Below are 22,090 nucleotides of genomic sequence, written 5' to 3' on the forward strand. Positions count from 1 at the left end.
AAAGTAAGAGTATAGAAATTACCGCAGAAAACCGGATGCTAACTATTGCTGGAGCCATTGCCAAGACAGTTTCTTTACCCAGAAGCACGAAGAACTTCCGAATGGAATACTCAGTGGCTTGGAAAACAAAAAGAAGGCATATCCCACAATTTTATTCGGGTATATCCACATTTTTGTGCACTAGCCACAGGGAACATTTCCGAGAATATGCTTTGGAATAGAATTTAGGGATAATATCAGAAACCTCCCCTGAAGTTTCTAGCAATTTCACTTAGCTCTCCTGATATTTGAAAAATTGCACATACCTCCCTTGTCATTTAAAATGATAATTTTACTCTTACATATTTTAATGAAATTTTCTTATTTGGTATGATTATATTTAGAACGAGTTTTAAACTTATTTTGTCATTCTTTTTCCTTCTTATTCCTTTTTTAAAATTTTTTGCCAATAAAACTGTAGAACTATCTCTAAAAAAATGTAATTTTTTTTGACCAAATGTCGAACTAGTTATTTTTTTGACGAGTTAGTTTTATATGTAATCCAATGTTTTTGCTAATCTTTGTTTTCTATTTTTTGGTATCAAAAATAAATTGTCTAAAAACACTACTAAATTATGATAATCCCATTAGTCCAAAAATTTATAAACTCTAAATAAATTATTTCAACATTTTATTTTCTATCTTATAAATCCAAATTCATAATAAAACACCATAAAAAATATCATATCATAGTAATAAAATTATTATTATAGTTGTTTATCAAATAGTAGGTATGAACATAAAAAAATTAGCACATTTTCCTTATAATTATACTAAATATAACTCATTCTACAAGGACATTTTGGGGTATTGATTTAAAAAATTGTCCAGGTCAATATTATTTTAAGATTTTGTTACTAAAATTATCAAATCAATGGAGGTAAGTTTAATTTTCCAAACCTTATGAGAATTCAGTGAAATTGTCAGAAACCTCGAGGGATGTTTCTGAATTATCCCTAGAATTTATTCAAAGTAGGAATAGATATAAAATATGCTTTCGAGGTCAAGGGCTTAATTTATAGTAGAAATAGATGTAGAGTAGAATATATCATACCAACAAGAAAGAAAAAAAAAAAAATATGCTTTGGAAGAGTGTCAAAGGTCGCTTAGTAGTATTAAATTGGTCAAGTTTCCGTCCATAGCTAGGCTAGACCATTCCAGTCTGATATGGTCCATGTAAATCGCTTGCCTAAAAGTCCTCATACATCAGGATTCAGGGCCCAAAAAAATTATCCTTATCCAGTCCTTGGTGGCGGAGAAACTATTGTATTAAAGTACCGATTTTTCCAATGAAATCCAGTGGGCTCGGATCCATTCTTTACCCTCATTAGTTTAAGCCCAATTGTTACCGAATTGCAAACGATAGGCGGTTCATTGTGGACATGCATGCATGGACTACCAGCATTGGATCTCTCGGGTTTATACATATAGCTGTCTTTGACTTTAACAAGCATTTTGTGCATGCCTTGGTACGGTCTTTTATTATTATTATTATTATTATGAACTTGTGTAAGTATAAATAATTTGAATAAAGAAATTAATAATGATTCTATATGTTTATTTATATTAATTTTAAAAAATTGATGTATTCTAATGTTAAACATCATAGTAAATTTTTTTTAAAAAAAACTTCTTTATGTTTTTTTACTATTATACAGTAGTTTTTATCAAATATTATACCACATGTCAAAAAATTGACAGATATTCCTTTTTTTATAGATATTCTTTTTTTAAATTATTTTATAATGACCATAAAACCTAGTTATGTATTCGTACTTAATTAAGGACAAAAGATCTAGCATTTTGTTTTCTACATCAATAAATATTCAGTTTTCAATAATATTGATAAATCTATCAGTGTAACAATTAAAGCTCATTTGTATGGATAGAAAATTATATGAATTTTGTCACAAAAATGATATCATTAAAGAGAGAGGAAGCATAAGAATAAATAATTCAATCAAGTTATGGTATTACTTGTCGAAATTTTAAATTTTGATAACCCTTTTCAAAAAAAAAAATTTATATGTATATCTTTTTTTTTTGGGTTGTAGACACAGTTTTATAATTCATACACAATTTGGCATTGCAATCACACGTGATTGAAACTAAAAATTAGAAATACTAGATTCAAATCCATCTTCTCTCTCATCGCTTCTTAAATTCCTATCCCTCCCTGATAAAATTTTTATAAATAGAATAAAAAAGATTGAAACCTCAACTCGTACTCTTCGACCCATACAAAGTGCTCGTTCTCATTTGCTTAAGATTTTGTCAAAGTCAGATTATGGAAAGTGATTATAAAGTAGTACAATCAGAATAAGTAAAAATTATTCTTTGCTAAATTATGAAATTTAGCTCTTTTTTTCTTTGGCTATAAAAAATATATAATCTAAAACAAAAATACCAAAAAATTGATTATCCGTAATCAGAATTTATAACCCACTAACATAATTATATTATATAATCAGTATGTGATTTTCCAGAAGCACCAAAATTCAGAGATTAGGACCTTTCAAATTTGAAGGAACAAAAGATGAGAAAGCACTCAAGTCAATCCAACATCAAGTGGAATGAATGATTGCTTAAAAATTGGAATTCAAAAGAATAAAACAAAGCGGCTTTTCTGTCGTCAATAAAAACTCAATACATTACTACATTACTCTCAGAATTTATTCCCGCAAGACATGATCCATTTCCATTTGAATTTCGTCTCAGGAGCCAACCAAGACCACTAAATTCAAATCGGGGACTACATATACATCGGAAGGGCTTTTGTTTGATTGTGGTGTGTCTTTATTTCTTTTACGTTGGTCCTTGTTCAATACTACTATAAATTTGTCTTACGTGCATGGGAGGACCCGCCAAATTTGTCACCCTATGTGGGCTGTCTTCATTGATTTTTTTCGATTTTCTCCGCGGAGTTTCTACTTCCTAAGCCTGTAGGGCGTACACAATTTTACCAGGTGATGCATATTTTTCTACCAAGGCGTATTTAAGTTGTTACATGAAAACTTAGGGGTCCATTTGGATTCTTGTTTTTGGGTCTGTTTTTGAAAAACTGTTTTTCACAATCCAAATGCTACAGTAAATGTGTATTTCAAAAACAACTTCAAAAACACCAATATCCAAACAATATATGAAAAACAACTCCAAATACATATTTAATATGTTAATTTCAACTTATATATTTCAATTATGTATAGGATATATATATATATTATATTAATTTAAATATATTTATTTATACATATTATAAATATTTTACTTTATATAAAATATATTTTTATATATTTATATAAATATTATATATTGTATAAATTATATATATTATAAATATGTTATTATACATTTATATAAATGTTATATATTATATATATTTAATATATACATAATATATATTATATATATTGAACATTTATATAAATGTACATTTAAACATAACATATATATTTATGTATATTTATAATATACATTTATATTATGTATTATATATAATATAATACATTTATACATTTATATTAATATACATAATATTAATTACACATTTATACATAATATTAATAAATGTATACATTTATATTTATTACATCAATACATTTATACATAGTATTAATATATATTTATAATATATTAATTTATACATTTATATAATATTCATTTATAATTTATACACATTTATAATAATATACATTTATATATTTATAAATATATTTATATTATGTATTATATATAATATAATACACTTATAATACATTTATATATTTATTTATAAATATAATATATAATAAATAAATATAATACACTTATTTATTTATATATAATATATAAATTTATTTATATATAATATATAAATTTATTTATAAATATAATATACTTATTTATTTATACATAATATATAAATATATTTATTTATAAATATTTATAATTGTATTATAAATGCATAAATGTATATAAATATAAAAACATAAAAATTATAAATTATAAATTATAAATTATAATATACATTTATATAATATTCATTTATAATTTATACACATTTATAATAATATACATTTATACATTTACAAATATATTTATATTATGTGTTATATATAATATAATACACTTATAATACATTTATATATTTATTTATAAATATAATATATAATAAATAAATATAATACACTTATTTATTTATATATAATATATAAATTTATTTATAAATATAATACACTTACTTATTTAGAATAATATATAAATATATTCATTTATAAATATTTATAATTGTATTATAAATGCATAAATGTATATAAATATAAAAACATAAAAATTATAAATTATAAATTATAATATACATTTATATAATATTCATTTATAATTTATATATTTATAGTAATATACATTTAAACATTTATAAATATATTTATATTATGTATTATATATAATATAATACATTTATATATAAATATATGAATATATTTATTTATAAAAGTACAAATATATTTATTTATAAATATTTAAATAAATTTATTTATAAATATTAATAAATGTATTATAAATGCATCAATGTATATAAATATAAAAATATAAAAATTATAATTTATAATTTATACATTTATATAATATTCATTTATAATTTATACATTTATAAATATATTTATATTATGTATTATATATAATATAATACATTTATATATTTATATATTTTTATATAAATTTATTTATTTATAAATATTTATAAATGTATAATTATATATTGTTATAAAATTATAAAAATACTCGAAAATATGTTTTAAAAATACATCTAAAAATAATCCATAAAACATCTACAGTAAAAGTTTTTTATATAATTTTTGAAAAACAACTCCAAAAACAACTAATCCAAACGGATTTGTATTTGAAAAACGAAATGCTACAGTGCTGTTTTTTAAAAACAACCCCAAAAACAGCTAATCCAAACAGACCATAGATTGTGTTTGGATTGCATTTTCTGTCATTTTTCATGAAAAAATTACTGTAGCGATTTGATATATGTGAGGAAAAAATGTGATCACGGAAAACGATAATATTTTCCGACGGAAACAAGCAATCCAAACAAATTTGGTATCCGTGACCACTCAAACCACATGAAAACTAGTGTATGTGTTTGCTGCACAAGGAACTGAGTAGAGTGTTGGGGAAGGCGACGTTTCGGGAGGAAGAAAAGGACCACGAAAAAATTAGAAAATTATTTCCGTTCAGGTCTAAGACTTTTTCACTGTTTTAATGTTTTGGGAAGAAGTAGGTTGAAAGTTAGTTCAAGTTGGTTACCAATAATATTATCATCTTCCGACTTGTAAAGTTTTCTCTAGTCTAATGATAAACGTACGGTGTTTTAAGTGTACACATTGTAACTTATAAGCTGAATACACGTTACTGATTAACTTTAAGTACCTTCTTCCAAGCTCCTCCTAAAAAAGCAAACACAAAACCAAAATGGCTAAAGCTACCCCCCCCCCCCCTCTCCTCTTTCAAGTTCCCAGTTCCAACCTCTCTTTGTTTAAGGTAGTAAAACTCCAAACCTTACATGGGTGGAAAGCAATTTTTCAAAAAACAAAATTTGTTACGTTTTTCGTTAACACATTTTTCAATCAATTTTTTATCTCACATATATATATTAAATCGCTACAGTATATTTTCTTGCAAAAAAATCCTAAAAATAAAAATCCAAACAGGACCGAAATATGGAGAGTTTTAAAATCAACTAAAGAATCTCGTAATCACCTGATTAATTTCCCCATCAACTAAATAGTAGTATTGTGAAGACATGTGAAAAGTTGAATTGAGCAAGGAAGTTTGCTTTGACCGGTCATTTTTTGGAAATTTTTGAAATATATATACATTTTTTCTAAAGAACTTTGTTCAATTATCTCTTTCTTTCACGTACTTGACAACCTACTTTTTTTTCCCATTGCTTTAAATTTTAAACTACTGTATTGATGGTCAAGGGCTATAATTATATATTCCGTTCCTGGTTTTGAGACTCTCTATTATCTTTAAGACACGCTTTAAAATCTGGCACACGCAAGCACAAAGGTGACAGTAGTAAATAAATAAGGTCTGTATTCTGTAATTACTGTGGTTTACGTATGGCAGCAGCTAGAGGCAGTCACAACACAAAGTAAGCAGTGGTAGATTCAAAGGAAGATGACCTTCTCCCCCCTGGCGGGGGGATTAGGCGTTAGCAAGGTAGGATCTCCTTCCCAGCGCGACTTTATTTCTTTTTTTCTCCTTTTGCTTCTCTGGCGCTGTCTGTCTGGGACTTTATTATACAGGAGTTGCATAAAATTACTCTTTTGATATATATTTTTCTCTTTTTGAAAAGCTTTTTGGATTTCAAGAAGACACTGCAAGTAATTTTTGATTATCAAATCAGGTCCGTTGAAACCTGCAAGTCAAACCTTTAAGGCTTCGAATGGAATGTGTCTGAAGGCTCTCAAGTCTGAAGACTCTGAACTCCTTTAAAAAACGCAAAAGAGTCGGTCCCAAGAAGAAGAAGAAGAAGCGTGCCCACATCTGCAACCAATGACAGCGTTTTGAAAAGAACCCGATGCCTGACTCGGCAGACTTATTAGCAAAGGCTGGAAAAAAGCAAACATTCCCCCTCTCATAACAAAGACTTGACCTCCTCCCCCCGTCTCAAAAGAAAACGAAAGGCCTCGCATGTTCATCTTTCCAAGTCTTTTCTTTTTGGAAGTTTCTCGTCGCCCTTCAAGTACGCCCAGCAAATCCTTCATGGATTGGCTTAGGACCCATTGCGCGATTGATGGTTCTCTTTCGACGTATTCTATGCATAATTACACGTCGTTTTGAAGTATTTTAGCTCAGTTACCCACAAAGAAAATTTTTTTTTTTTTTTAAAAAAAAGGTATTTTAGCTCAATAACATGTATTATTATTATTATGCCCTTGGTTGTCATTTCTGCAATTGATAGTCAGTAGTATTAATTACTTTAAAGAAATCAAGTGAACTTGATAAGATTATTATTTATGGCACTCTTTCTTCAGAATCTTAACGAATGAACTGATTTATTAGGTCGTACCCCCCTTAAAAAAAGGGAAGAAATTTGTTTGTGAGATTTTTATGGTCATTTATGAACTTTTAACCATCATAACTAGTATATGTTCTTCTGTTGCTTTTGGTAATTTATTGCTAAAGTGATGATAGCTAGAACTAGAAGACAATCTTCGGTTGTGTTTGGATTGCATTTTTCGTCATTTTTTATGGAAAAATTACTGTAGCGATTTGATATATGTGAGGGAAAAAAGTGATAGGAAAATGTGATCACGAAAAACGATAATATTTTCCGACGAAAACCTTCAATCCAAGCAAGGCCTTCGTCTCGGGAGAAAGATCAGCAAAATGGAGAGGAGAGGGTCTTGGAAGCAGTCGGACGACGGGCAAGGGCAGTCGTCGTAGTTTCTTTACTTTAATGATCATCGGCCATGAATGATTTTTAAAAGCAAGACCAAATAACACAACACGATGATAGTAGGGGGGGAAAAGGAGAAATTGCACTCCAATCCAATTTTTTTGGTTATTTGCATTCTCATTATATATTTTATCAAATAATCTAATAAATAAAAATTATATGATTGTAATAATAGTGGGAGTGTGAATAATAAAAAATGGAAGCGTAAATAATATTTTCAAAAAAAAAATATATATATATATATAATGATAAAACATTGAGCATTTACAGTTGGGAGTATTAACATAAGAGTATTTTTTTTCCTCTCTAGAGTATTTTTTTTTAATTAATCATCAATTTTTACTCTTACTCTCTCACCGCAACTTATATGAAGATAAGGCCCAACTGGTCTAAAGGAACAGAATCTTAGCTCTAAACTATACAAGTGCACATTCTTTGGACTCTTGACTTGCAACTAAACTTGCACAATTGTACTTTGCTAGTAGCCAAGTCGCTTAGGAAGTAACCAACTCGCTTATTATTTAGACGTAACCAAGAATTGATTTGCCCCAGAAAAAGTAAAAAAAAAAAAAAAGAGTTAGCTTGGACAAGCAGGAAAAGTGAGTGCAAGGGGCGTTTGAGCGGTGTGAGGCCGGCCCCAATTCAAATCAAAAGTGTGAGAGAGCCTGTGCAGCAGTGGTCAGTCTGTATTTTGTACCATTTGCAACGTAACCCTCCCTCTGCCTCTGAACCTATTATTCCTGCCTCAGTATCATTTGCAGTTGCAGTACTCCCCTCCTTCCTTACGGATGCTACACTCTCTCTATTATCAACTTTCCTTTCCTCCTGCGTCTCACATGATAGTCCTTTACCTCAGCCCAATCCCCAAGATATTTTTGTAAAAAAAAAAATCTCTCCATTCATCTCAGCACCGGTTACACACAACGAATCTTCTGTCCCATATTCATATTCTGTGTTATTATCTGTCCCACTTTTTATTACTTCCTTCCTTTTTTTATAACTGACGTTTAAGAAATTTACTCTTAAGTACTTTTATCTGTCGTTTTATTATCCCCATGCAGCATTAATTATTTTTTCATAATTTTACCCCTTTATCTCTCTTTTCATAATTGGTGGGAGTTAGTTTGCATTGTTTTTTGTCTAGTAAAACAGCGTCATTTAATACTCTAGTGAGAGAAAACATGAGTGAATTGGACAATTAATGAGGGTACAAAAGGAAAGTAGTGTATAGATTTAAACAATGAAAAACTTTTCTTAATTGGTGTGCAAAACCTTAAACGTCAGTTATAAAAAAAGGGAGGGAGTATATTGCTATTTTTTCTTCATAAACATCATGTTTTAGTTCTTTTTTGTTTTCTTAAGATCCAATAACTATTAATTCCATAATACACAAAATTTAACAAACTCAAAAAATCAAAATGCATAAAAAATGAAATCTTTTATGCATTTTCTGCTGTATTTTTTAATTTTCTATTATATATTATTTTTTTGAAACTATTGTATTTATTTTTTACTGAATTAATATTTATTGAATCTTAAGAAAATAAAAAAAATTAAAATATAATATTTATGAAGGAAAAATAATAATATAATAAAAAATAAGATAAAAAATGACACAGAGTGAGACAGAAAATCCGTTGCGCCAATTATAGTAGCATGAAAGACCCTTTTCTGTTCTCTCTCCGTTCCTGAGAGAGAGAGAGAGAGAACAAAAAAAAAATTCTCTCTGCTTTCACGAAACACCAACCACGACTGCCCACTGCCCGCTGCCCGCTCTATTTTTAATTTTGTCAGAGCCTAAGGCAATTAAAGTAGACTGAGTCGCCCCTTTCCACTCCTCCATTCCAGCTGCAATTATGTCCCTCACGAAATCAATTTCCCTCTCTCTCTTTACTTCCCTACTACTAGTATTAGTTAAGTTAGTATATATAATGGAAAGAAGTTCCGTCCCCCCGCAAGAATTCTCAACAGACTAAAAACTACCACCCAAGTAGTAGTGACCATCGTTGTGCTGTCCTTATCCTTCGACCATGGAACCGTTTAGCTTACTCAAGTTCCGGCGTAGCGCCGGGACTGACCCCAACTCCGACGTCGATTCCTTGAGCAGCAACAAGAAGACTAACGTGGACGTCCGGAATCGTGCCCCCGAGACTGATGATCAGGAAGAGAGCGACGAGTACGACGACATCAGCGACAACGACGACCGAGATTCACAATCAGATTCTTTCTTCGATTTGGTCTTCACAGCTCCCGATTGCTACAATAAGCAAGCAATAATAGCAAACGACGCTAACTGCATTCTCCCCCACGATTCTTCCAAAGGCGACCGCCGCGAGGGCAGCATTCACAGCTTAATAGAGCTGGAGTCTCCCCTGAAGTCGAAAGTCTTTCCAGTGGACGTAGTCGACCCCAACTCCAAGCCTCACTCTCCAATCTCATTGCTGAAATCCGCACCCAAGTTCAGAGTCTTGTTGCTAGGCTTTAGGAAGTCTAAATCAGACGAGCCCCAATCTAACCCAGCTTCTTCGGAACCCAAACGTCGTCAGTTCCATAAACCAGCACAGAATACTAATCGAGAGAGCAAGCGTTTGGCCGCCGTCAAGTACAAAGTAGAACAAGTTCCGATCGGATCATTGTTCTCCCGAGACAACAGCTTGAGAAGTAAGTTGCAGCGGGAGCGCACCTTTGATTTTTCCATAGACGACTCCTCCAAGCCGATGCCCAAAGACGTCCCAATGTACTTGAAGCTGATCAGGCCGCTGTACATCAGAGCTTCGAAGCGGTACAGCGACAAAATGAGGTTCCCTTGGGAACATCAGTCATCGAGGGTTTCTCCGATGTCATCTCCTGCGGGGGAATCGAGGCGAGGGGTAGATCGCGGCGGAGGAGGCTTTAGAGCAGTGAGCAAGCACCTGGGGAGGAGTCGATCGGCTGCGTCGTCGACGGCAGGCATGACGGCGTCGCCGGCCAACAGGAGAGATGATTCGCTGTTGCTGCACAATGACGGAATCCAAAGTGCTATTCTTCATTGCAAGAGATCGTACAACTCACCAGCTAAAGGTACCCCAAAAAAAAAAAAAACAAAGAAAAAATTCAACGTGACTCCCCAGAAAAAAAAAAGATACTAGTACTGTATATAATTTATTTATTATTTTTTTGGGTGGCAGAATGTTCGGGGTGAATTGCGCTTATGTCAGGGGAAATCAACGAATTTATCCAGTGAACAACGGAACAGGTGGTGCAGCAGCATTTCGGATATACTACTACAGTACTCCTAGTCTCTTTCTTGTGAGCAAGTAAAGCGGAATGGGGTGGTACTGCTACTAGAATGGTAGTAGCAAGTATTTTGAAAGAAGGCGAGAAATAGCGGGAAAATGTGACGATTGCTAATTGCTAAAAGAAAGAAAGAACAAAAAAAGAAGAGAAAATTGCCATGCAAGTTGAGGAGGTCCGACGTGACGTTCAATTGACGCAAGCATTAGCCAATGAAATGAAATGAGAGGATATTGGGAGGGGAACGGGGGTCGCGGTGTGGGCACTGTGTGTATCCCCAGTAAGTACATTGCACAGTAAAAAGTTTTTACTCCACCAGTACTGTAGTGAGTGAGTAGTTGCTGAAGTGCCGAGTTCTTTTTCTCTTTTTTTTTTTTTGGGTTATATTTATTGGGGGCTTGTCTTGACTCTTGACCATTGTGTAAAGCGAAGCCACTACTGATGTCCGTAAATAGAAACTGGAAACGTCTTCGGTGTAAAGCTAAATTCAGACGCTTGTTTTCGAAGGACATCATTTTACTACTTCCATCTGCCATCATGGAATGGAATGGAATGGTGATATAACTTCACGCTTTCATTTTATTCACTCTTAAAACACCTTTTCCTCTTCCTGTGTAAGTTTTTTTTTTTTTTTTTTAATTTCTTCTTCTGTAATATTTCTCAACATCGGATGCAAGCCAAGTTTTAAAAATGATGACTGGGTACTTTCGTGCCCCACATTTACTACTTGCTGCTCGTGCAAGGAATGCATTTCGACGGGCAAATGTTTTCAATTAGAATGCCGGCTGACGTTGTGGACTGCACTCCTGTGATGCATTTCTATGAATCCAGATGCTGCAACTGATAGGGGATCGATGGAGACGATGCCCGACCCACGATTTTTTCCTTGGAGAGTCCAAAATTTTTTCTAACAAAATTATTTTAATATGTTATGTTCAAAATAATTTTCATCCATTTAAATATATGATATTTTAAAATATCAAATATTAATTTTTTAAATTATAAAAGTATGTCTATTTCATAAATATGCAGTATAGTTATAATAAAAATTTAAGGCATAAAATATTTGATTAAAGATCTTATAACAACACAAATCAATTACACATTATAAGAATAAGAAGACGTTCTAATATGTCACTTGTGCAAAAAACAATAAATATAACTATGCAATATAAATATAACTATGAATACTATTACATCAAATTGAAGATTACAGAATCTGTGGTAGTTTCTCTAAATCCAAGTATCTATAAAGCTAGAACATTAAAAAAACATGAGGTTTCCTTGATAAAAAATGAGTGTGTTTGGACAGCCAATTATTTGGCCAAATATATTTGCTGACATCACCATTACAATTTCCAATACACCTTTTTATCTTCCCAATTACCTTTTTATCTCACATACATCACATCACAAAAAGTGTTACAGTAAAAATATTTCAAATAACTTACAATCCAAACACACTCAATGTTTGCTCAGTAACTTTGAACCATACATCCTGATATTTGCACCAAAAAATGCACAAACCTAATGAGGTCAGATTGTCTGGTAAGAATTGATATATCCCTTGCGGGACAAAATAAAAAAGCATCTTAAAGCCGTTGAAATGAATTGATCTAGTTATAATAAGCAATAATTGAACGATAAAAAAATCTCTTAAGGAAGTATTCCTCATCAAAACATTTCAATGAGTTGATGAATCCCAAAAATTGCGAATCTTTGGTTAATAAGTTACTTTCATTTTTCTTAATCTTCTAGACGTAACAGAGCAAAAAAAAAAAATTTTTTTTTGACGACAAAAATGTCATCTCTCATGCCACAAAGCCCACATGCATGTACAACAGTTCAGGGAAATCCACGTATCTGTATCATTGATGGAGAAGAAGCCGGCATTGCTGCATATGTTGGCAGAAAATCCCATGTTATTGACCGGTCATGTAGTGGAAGAACAGATGGTTGATATGAGAAGGGTGATGCTTCAAGGAACCATTTGATTTTTTGTGCAATGGAAAACTTATGTAGGCAGCTAGGAATTAAAGGTCATTTTTGTCTGTTTATGTTTTGCAGATTTGTGCTTAAATTCATCGAAAATTGCGGAAGAATCTATCCCCGTTTTTGCAATCTGCCCATCTATCCCCGTTTTTGGTATAGGCCACCACAGAAGGCATCGTTCTTTGCCCTTCAACATTAGTAACTATAGTAGGCTTCCCTCCTTCCATGGCAGCCACTGCTGAATTCGTTGTCCTCAAATCAATCCCAACAACCTTTTCATTCACTACACTCAAAGACCTGTAGAATTGAGGTTTATAAAAATGGAGTTTTATAATGCAAAAATGGGTTCTAAAATTGGGTTGCTGCTGTTGCTGATGAAGACGCCATTTTTATCAACTTTCAGCCTGATTTTTGGGCCAAAAGATAAACTTTATTGGTGAATAATTTGAGCAAAATCGAGGGAACAGATTGGTTCTTAATTTTTAAAATTTTTCTCTTCACAGAGAGAAGAGAACATAAGAGATCGATTGTGACGGGGAGGACGATTTGATGGCGAGAGAGGAGAGGTTTCTTTTCATCTTCAATTCTCCTTTAATTCCGGTCAGATTTGTGCTCAAAGTCATCGGAAGTCTTCAAAGTATGCATTTTTAATTGTTTAAGGATCAATCGGAAACAAATTTTAGATGAGGGGCCAAAAGTTAACAACGATAATAGTTTAAGGGCTCCCCAGATTTTTTCCTCTATTATGTATATGTAATATAATTAATATTGTTAATTCTGTGAATAATTATTTATTTATATTAATACAAATTATTGATTAGTACATTTATATTAAAATATTAATTACGCTTTTTGCTAATTATATATCTTTAAATAATAATGCACTTCTTTTCCCCGCGGATGCAAGCTGGGCTGGGGGAGCGGGTGTCTTGCCATTCCTAAGTCACCGGGCAATGCCTCTTGCAAGGGGAAAGAAAAGGGCAAAAAACAAGGAAAAAAGACTCGATTATGCTGACTGAAGATTGGCCCTTCATCCAATGGGAGGTGGCTCGGTTCTCCATGTTCTGATACATTTACATGGTGATGTTTGAAGAACAGCAGAAAGCTGAACACAAATATCCCAAAGGAGATTCGGTTCAATGGGGGGTTAACCCTAAGACAAGCTATTCATCTGGCAAATGATTAGGGACAAAGGCTTACAGTATTGAAACCAGCAGTCATTCATGCACCAACCAACGCATCGGATACCGCTAAAGTTTAGGGCCTCCGGCACCATTCCTCATACCGCTAAAGGGGTCTTTGATCTGCTCTGATCCCTTGGTTGATCTCCTTAGGCTTACCGGGCGCCTAGATTATGTCTTCCACTGTTTTGCGAGTCCGCTACCGGCTAACATTTCCCCCCTTAATGAATGTTTTTCCACAGTTAAGTATGCACTCCTATTTGTTTTTTCAGATAATGCAAAAACCAAACGAGAATAAGACGCGGAGTACAAAGCAATGAAGGATGGTGTTTGTACAGTAATTTTTTAATCACCTTTTTATCTCACATTTATCAAATCGTTACAGTAATTTTTTTATAAAAAAAAATTCAGAAAAATGCAATCCAAACAAGATATGATGTTTCTAAGATGAGAAATGGCGTAGAATAGAAATCTTGATTCTTTGCTTATTTAGAGCACCAAATTCTGATTTTTGTATTTGTTGAAAAGTTCTCATTTATTTTCTTTTTCAAAATCGAAATTATTTAACACGAAATGTTAATGATAAAGGCTGTGTTTGGATTGTATTTTTTTAGATTTTTTTTTGTAGAAAAATTATTGTAACGATTTGATATATGTGAGGTAAAAAGGTGATTGAAAAATATATTCGTAGAAAACGTAACAAATTTTCTTTGGATTATGAGATGTCAACCTTGAACCTTGTTATGTATATCAGATCAAGACAGTGCGACCAAGCCACACGATTAATAGTCGGGTACATAATATATCAAGATCCTCGAAGACACAAACAATTATTGGCACAATTGTTTGGCTGTTTTTTTTTTTTTAAATTTAAATAAATTATAGGAGATACCGAAGGAATCCAGTTATCATACCATGAATCAGGACAGACCAAAAAAGCAAGCCGTCGACAGAATCCTATATCCATGGACGATAGATACAGTTATGTCCCTCTTGCTGCCGATACTTTGTCTCCTCTATTCCTGTGTCTAACCATTACCATTAGACATTATGAGCGATCTATAATTATTTCTACAACAAAGTCGCACAAAAGGAAACAAATTTTTCGAATGCGACTGCGTTCGGTGAACCTGATTCCCTCGCGCGATCAACACGTGCCTATGAACGATGGAGTTACTTGAATTTTTCAACAGAAAGGGGCAAAATAAAAAATAATAAACCTGTTTTTTAAGCGAATGAAAGATGGGGGATTTTTTTTTTTTTTTTTTTTTGGGTAGATGGGTTTGAAGTTAAACTGGGAGGGTTCTGAGATTTTGAAAAGGGATTATTTGATAAAAAAATCTCTACGTTTTTGTGATTATATTTCTTAATTATATCAAGTCGTTATAGTACATTTTCTATAAAAAAAACTCCGTAAAACTGTAATCCAAACACAACCGTACTTTTTTTAAATTGGTCCAAAACTAGGATCTTTGTTCGGGTTTCAATGGTTTTTCTGCTTCTATTTTTGTCGATTGAAGGCTTTGGTTTGATGGGAAGGATAGTTCTTTGTCCTACCAAGTGACTCCCAACTCGGCCCTTGGGCTGAATGTAGTTGGGCTCATGGCGTACGCTCCTCAACTCTTATTCCTCAACAATAATCATTGGAAAGGAAGCCCTCGTCAGTTGACAAGGAGCAGAGCTGCCTGCAATTTGGACTGAACCGTATGCTTTCAAAAGCAAATTTCAGCCTCCCGACGTTAGCCATTAGTTTCTCTTGTTCGAGTCTGCAAAAGCGTTCTGCTTTCTTATTTTGTGGTCGATTCTTCTTTTCCTTCATCACAACATCTTATCCAGTCCTTATTTTTCCTCTGTCACAGCTTCTTATCCAAGTAAACCATAGACTCGAGTTAATAACAGAAGAAAAAAAAAATCAAATAGGGACAATACCAATAATAATAGAATCACAAGCATGCGTAGAGAGAGCATTCATTAACAAAACAAAGCCCACAAGATAAAAGCTTCGGAAAACACAATAGATAACAAGCAAGCGAACGGATTATACTAACATGACCTGATGAGACGTTAGATACATATATAGGAGTAGGACCATATATGATATCAGTGTTCCCTAATACAGGTCGAGTATGCAAATTTGATCATCATTCAGGGCTAACCTCGCTCCAACACCAAAGGAAAAGATAACATTCATTTATTATTTGCATGAGATGTTGGAAAGCTGTTGAGTTGCAGTAAAAACATCCATGGTGCAGTTCATTTTGCTGGATTTCTTCTTTTTGAATATGAAGGTTAACCGTACTTTGCCCCTCAAATCAGACTGGCTGGTAATTGGCAAAACGCCAGCGTTTATATCATCTGCCAGTACTTGGGAATTTGATGTCAAATTTGCTGAGCTAAGCTTGACGACAACGCCAAACTTCCTGGTGGTTCTCCATCCCACGTTTGCCTTGGGAATGAGGGCCTCCCCAACTTGAGAACCTCGGTAGTACAAGTACATGGTGGTGCTTGGGTACCTGAAATTACCAAAATTTGTGTTCTTGACACCAAGTTGAGCATTCATGTTGAGATCAAAGGAAGGGCTGGATGGGGTCCCGACAGTGAAGTTGTCGAATGTGGCGGAGACCATGCGAAACCTGGGAGTTCTGATTTTCATGATGGTTTGAGTAAAGAGGACTATGATACCAGTTTGGAATATCACGAAAGCAACAGCGTAAAGCAGATACTTGATGCGCTTCTTGCGACGGAGCTCTCCTGAGTAGTCTTCCACTGCTGCCTCCTCAATGTTGCTTCTAGGACGAGTGCTGTTGGCTGCAACCAATGGAGCTGGGGAACGGTTCGCGGCCATTTTTAAAATTTTTATTTATGATACTCCTGATATATATATTGTAAAGATTAGGAAATTAATCAATATTGGAGAGATGGAGATTGTTTGAGCAATGGGCAACTGCGCACCCTATAAATAAGTGCCATGCAATACGAGTCTTCTTGGAAGCGAATGGTGTATATTTATGGCATGGATTCCTGGAAGCTCAGTTAGTTGATGAAGGGGAACTAACAAGTAACAAGGGAAGGAGTGATGAAGGCGGGTTTTGAAACTTTTTTTTACATCTTTAGATGGTTCCATCCGCGTATGACTTATATTCCATAGTTTTTTTGACTTTATTGTATCTTTGATATTTTTTGTTTTTGCAGCGTAAATTTGCCCACAGCCGAGCCCACTAAGAATATTTGGATGCTTCGATGGTTCAACCATGCAGTGCTCTGGATACATCGTAAAAGTGCAGGAATTCTAATTTCCTTCTAAAGCAAGAGATTTGCTGCAGTTGTTGACATTTTCGTTTTTCTTTCATACAGGAAATAGCCCGAATTAGCAATTTTATTTTAATTTTAATTAATCTTACTAACATGTAAACGCGATGCCATGATGGCGGACTCGTTGCATATAGGGGTTGGCCGCAAACCCGAAAATTCGACATATCCAAAAATTGGGATACTCGATCTGTATTATTTGATCGGGTCAAAAGAGAATTAAATACCTGCTAAGATGCGGGTGCAAGTGCGAGTTAGGGTTACACAATTAAAAATTTGCAAGTATCTGATCTGCCTCACACACACATATATATATTTATTTATTTTTATACACATACTATTATAAATAATATTTTTAGAACTAAATAAGCAATTTTATTGTACAAATTACATTACAAATATGAGAGGCTATAGTTTATTTATAAGATTCATTTGTAGAGATCATGATCTTATATTTTATAAAAAAGAGTTTAATTAATGTGGAACATATATTTAAAAACACGTGCTGCTTATTTTAAACTTTTATTGATTTTGAATTCTTTTAATATTTTTTTTTCTTGTATCTTCTTCGCATGCTTGTTTCTTAGTAGGAAACTTTTTTTGAGAAAAAAATCTTTATTAAATCTTAGATGAATGTATAAAATATAAAATTAAATTAACATAAATTATTTTTTTAAAAAAATTAAATGATAAGTAGGGTGGAGCGGATACCCCGGTGATTCAATTCTATTTCAGTGGATACCCTCTGATATACAGAACAGGTAAAAATAAAAAAATGATTGACTAGTAAGATGTGAATCGGGTCAGTAAAATAATGGACGGGATGGGTACTCGACCCGCGCCTACCCCGAGTTGCATGCCAAGTTAACCCATCGCAAATTTGTTTTTTTGTGGTTATATATCTCTACGGTCCTTTCTTTCCGTACGTTTCTTCCAAAGCTTCCACTTTTTTCATCCACTCTTTTATATGAAAGCTATGATGCCATTTAGAGCTCTTATTTCATTCTCAAATTTGCTTTTGGCTTTTTCAACTTTTTCTTCATACAGACCCTTCTCTCTTTCCCCCGTAATAGACAACTATGTGCTAGGGACTCGGGGCTTTTTTTTTTTTATATATATAAATAGAATACATCAACACAACTTTTGGTTGAATAATTTTTTGGACTGAGATCATGGATCTAAAATGTTTATGCTAAGTTATTAATAGCCTATTACCTAATGTGTTATTAATTAATTCAGACTTCTATTTTTTGTAGAGTGCAGGACTCAACTTTTAGTGACTTTGATTATTCAGCATTTAAGTCCACCGTACGACACATAAATACAATGATGGAGATAACCTGCGTCAAGAATAACGGTATATATACAAACATTTTAAAAATACATTGGACTAATTACTTATTGACTACTGATGAACTTGATAAGTGAAACAAAAAACAAGGAGAGGGGCTTTTACAATTGTCAAGCCAAGACGGTGATGGATGGGGTAATTCGCAAGAAAACTTCGTATCGAACGTTTCTTTCGACTTTGATCATTTTTTTACTTATTGACTATTTTGGCTTTTGATTCTCGTCACTGCCACAGCCCATAAGATATCTTGACCAGCATAAAATGCAGCATACATTTGGAGTTATCTCACTTTGGCCCTCAAAATATACTTGTTAGTAACACTTTGAAGCCAAACTTTTTCACAGGCAGCAATTTACAACCTGATCGTCTTTTTAACCTTTTGCCGCTTTGTGATTGTCCACTTTGTTCCGGGCCGGGCCACACTCCCCTCCCATTTTGGGAAGGTCAACTTGTTGTTTCAAAGTTAATTTCTTTTCGTAATACACACGGGCCAGGAAACATATATATTACTACTTACTAACTTAAAGGATTGCTTGTACCATGTATTGTATTCCCTCCGTCCCACTTTGATAATTTTGTTTTTTTTTTCACACAGTTTAAGAAAAAATAATTAACTTTGTTGGAAAAGTAAATTTAGATTGTTATTTTTCTAAAATACCCTCACATTAAATATGGTACAACTTTATGAGAACTTGAATTGATGGTAAAAAAAGAATCAACTCTCATTAAATGGGGTAAGTTTATAGTAACAACTACTTACATTGAATAAAGATATTTTATGAAATTTAAAATACAACTATATTCTTCAATTGGAAAGTGGACTACAATTTGGGACAGATAAAAAAGAAATACGAGACTATCAAAGTGGGACGGAGGGAATATTGTATTATTACCTGTTACTACTACTAAGTTGTTGCAGGTGCAGGTAGGTGTAGGGGTTAATATGTGTTTCCAAGTAAATTTATATCTAAGCGGTGCTGACCCGCTGAAGAAGACTTTGGCCCTGCGGTCTGCAACTTCCAATCGCGTACGACACTTGAAACCTTGACTTAATTATGGTACCTTTGAATTTTCGCGGTTAAGGATAACGTCCCAGTGGCCAGTAGACACTGAGAGTGAAGTGCAGGTCCACGTCGAAAATTACATTGAAGGAAAATAATAATAATAATAAAGAATTACTTCGACCTTCTTTTATGTTAAATTAAGAATTGAAGTGATAAAGAAAAAAAAAAAGCATTTCGTCAACGTTCCTTCATGCTTCTTCTTATATTATTAAAAATTAATACTTCTGATAAAATAACAAATAATCGATTGCTCAATAAACAATCAAGAAAATCTTAATTAGGGTTATCATTCATGACTAGCGATTGAGAACATTTGAAGGCGCCAAGAAAAGCAAACCAAACAAAATCAAATACCCGCGCGGCACATTGATTATTAGTAAAAGGAACACGTCCTGTGTAGAACACTAACCAACATAGTACAGTACCGAAATAATACATGGAAAGAAAGAACTGAAGTTAATAACAGCAAAAATTAAATACTACTACTTAGGAAGCAAGCAGGGGGACCTGACCATATCCACACGACACGACCTATATAACTCATGAAGTAGAGTAGAGTATATATGTGAATTTTGATCATCAGGAAGATGAAGATAGTGGAGCTAGCGTATGTATCTCACTCAGTCGCATGAGATGTTGGCCAGCTGTTCGGTGGTGAGGAAGACATCCATGGTGCAATTCATTTTGGCGCTCTTCTTCTTGTTAAATATAAAGGTGAGCGCCACTTTGCCCTTCAATTCAGCCTGGCTGGTAAGTCGCAAAATGTTGGCGTTCAAATCAGCTGCCAGTTGTGAATCTGATGTAAAGTTATCAGAAGTGAGTTGGACGGCAACGTTAAACTTCTTGGTGGATCTCCATCCAACGCTTGATTTCTGAATAACGCCCTCCCCAACTTGGCTGCCTCTGTATAAAAAGGTCATGGTGGTGCCCTGGTACTTGTATCTGCCGAAATTTGCATTCTTGACGCCAACTTGAGCGTTCATGCTTATATTGAATGTACGGTTATTCGGTGGTTGTCTGCTTACGTTGAAAGCGTCGAACGTGGCGGACCGGACGCGGAACCTCGGAGTTCGGACCTTCATGATCGTCATTGTGAAGATCAAGATAACGCCGGTTTGGAAGATGACGAAGGCAACGAAGTAAAGTAAATACTTTTTCCGCTTCTGGCGACGGAGCTCTCTGGAGCCTCCCCTTCCTGCCTCGTCATCGCCGGTTCTCACGTATGTTCCGTTGGCTGGTCCCGGAACCAGTGGATGTGGGGATTGGTTCTCTTTTCCTGCCATCATTTTGAGGCTTCGTCACTAAGAAATCAGAGGAAATCAGTATCGAGTATATTATATGCTATGCGGTGCTGTTTGATAGCGCCCGCCCTGTAACGGATGAATAACAAATATGCTGGTAATCGAGGGTGGAGATTGTGTGTATATATATACACACACACATACGCGCTAGGGAGGGACTTGCATGACTCGTGATTCGCAGTGGAACCATAAATTATGTGTGGGGCCAGGTGATACGAATTCTAGTACTCCAAGTACGACTTACTTGCGCAATATTTAGTGATCTAAAGTCCGACAAAGAGAGCACTGCTATGGGAACATCATCAGTCCAGTCGGGCTTCTGGAAGGGAAGACGGAGGATGCTGTATATGAATGAATGAAGGTCTCTTTCAAATTTCTAGCGTACCAGTAGTAGTACATACATGTGTTATGTTGGAGATAGTTCAAAAAAAACGAACGCGTTTTTAGTTTTGTTGTTTAAGTTTTGACTTGCAATTTATAGTCTCCCCTGCAACTACGAAGAACACCTACTACTAGGGATGTTTGGTCTTTTGGCGCGTAACTTTGCTGCTCATTCATGATTCATCTCCTGAGTAAAGACTGGCAATTTGAGACTGTTACCGTAGGCTATAGAGTGTGGTACAAGCTAGTACAAGGCAATATTGGATATTTTCTTGATGAGTTTCCCTATAATTTCTTCATGGTAACTCAAGTCAGCCAAGCACTAGCACAAATTTTCCCAAAGTTATCCTAACCTTCCTTCATTCTCCAGGAAAAAGAATTATCTTTTTTGGAGAGGTGGTCAATCCTCTTTTCTTTTCTCCTTTTTGAATTTCTTAAATGGGCGGAGATATGGTGAAAAATCCAAGAAAGAACTCAAAGTTTTGAGACGACGTTGTCACAATAATTCATCATACTTTTTTGGGGGCTTTTTCCCACGAAATTCATCTCAACTGCAGACCTCTTCCTGGAGGTAACGTATTTGCAATGCCTTTCCTCATCGAATCAAATATTACGAGTTCATTTTTTGTTCGTTTCGCATGTGTTTAATTGTCAAAAGATCAACCCACTCTCTGTCAAGCGCAATGTGGTCAAAAAAATTACACATACAAAAAAATATGGTGTGGATGAAAAGTTGTTACATCATA

At 33.8% G+C, this 22,090-nt stretch overlaps 3 protein-coding genes across 3 annotated transcripts; 1 reads left to right on the plus strand and 2 right to left on the minus strand.

Moving 5' to 3' along the window:
- The first annotated feature begins 9,329 nt into the window (after positions 1–9,329).
- LOC113724945 (membrane-associated kinase regulator 5-like) lies at positions 9,330–11,345 on the plus strand. The gene is made up of 2 exons (XM_027247863.2): positions 9,330–10,552; positions 10,660–11,345. Exons 1-2 carry the CDS (start codon positions 9,523–9,525, stop codon positions 10,671–10,673), a joined length of 1,044 nt encoding a protein of 347 aa, XP_027103664.1. The 5' UTR covers positions 9,330–9,522; the 3' UTR covers positions 10,674–11,345.
- A 4,787-nt stretch (positions 11,346–16,132) lies between these two features.
- LOC113721377 (late embryogenesis abundant protein At1g64065-like) lies at positions 16,133–16,783 on the minus strand. The gene has a single exon (XM_072077340.1). The coding sequence runs from the start codon at positions 16,781–16,783 to the stop codon at positions 16,133–16,135; it is 651 nt and encodes a 216-aa protein (XP_071933441.1).
- A 3,499-nt stretch (positions 16,784–20,282) lies between these two features.
- LOC113728276 (late embryogenesis abundant protein At1g64065-like) lies at positions 20,283–20,945 on the minus strand. Its single transcript, XM_027252828.1, has one exon. It carries the CDS (start codon positions 20,943–20,945, stop codon positions 20,283–20,285), a length of 663 nt encoding a protein of 220 aa, XP_027108629.1.
- Positions 20,946–22,090: the final 1,145 nt, after the last annotated feature.

The sequence above is a fragment of the Coffea arabica genome, chromosome 2c, assembly GCF_036785885.1.
Source record: "Coffea arabica cultivar ET-39 chromosome 2c, Coffea Arabica ET-39 HiFi, whole genome shotgun sequence".
Classification (NCBI taxonomy): domain Eukaryota; kingdom Viridiplantae; phylum Streptophyta; class Magnoliopsida; order Gentianales; family Rubiaceae; genus Coffea; species Coffea arabica.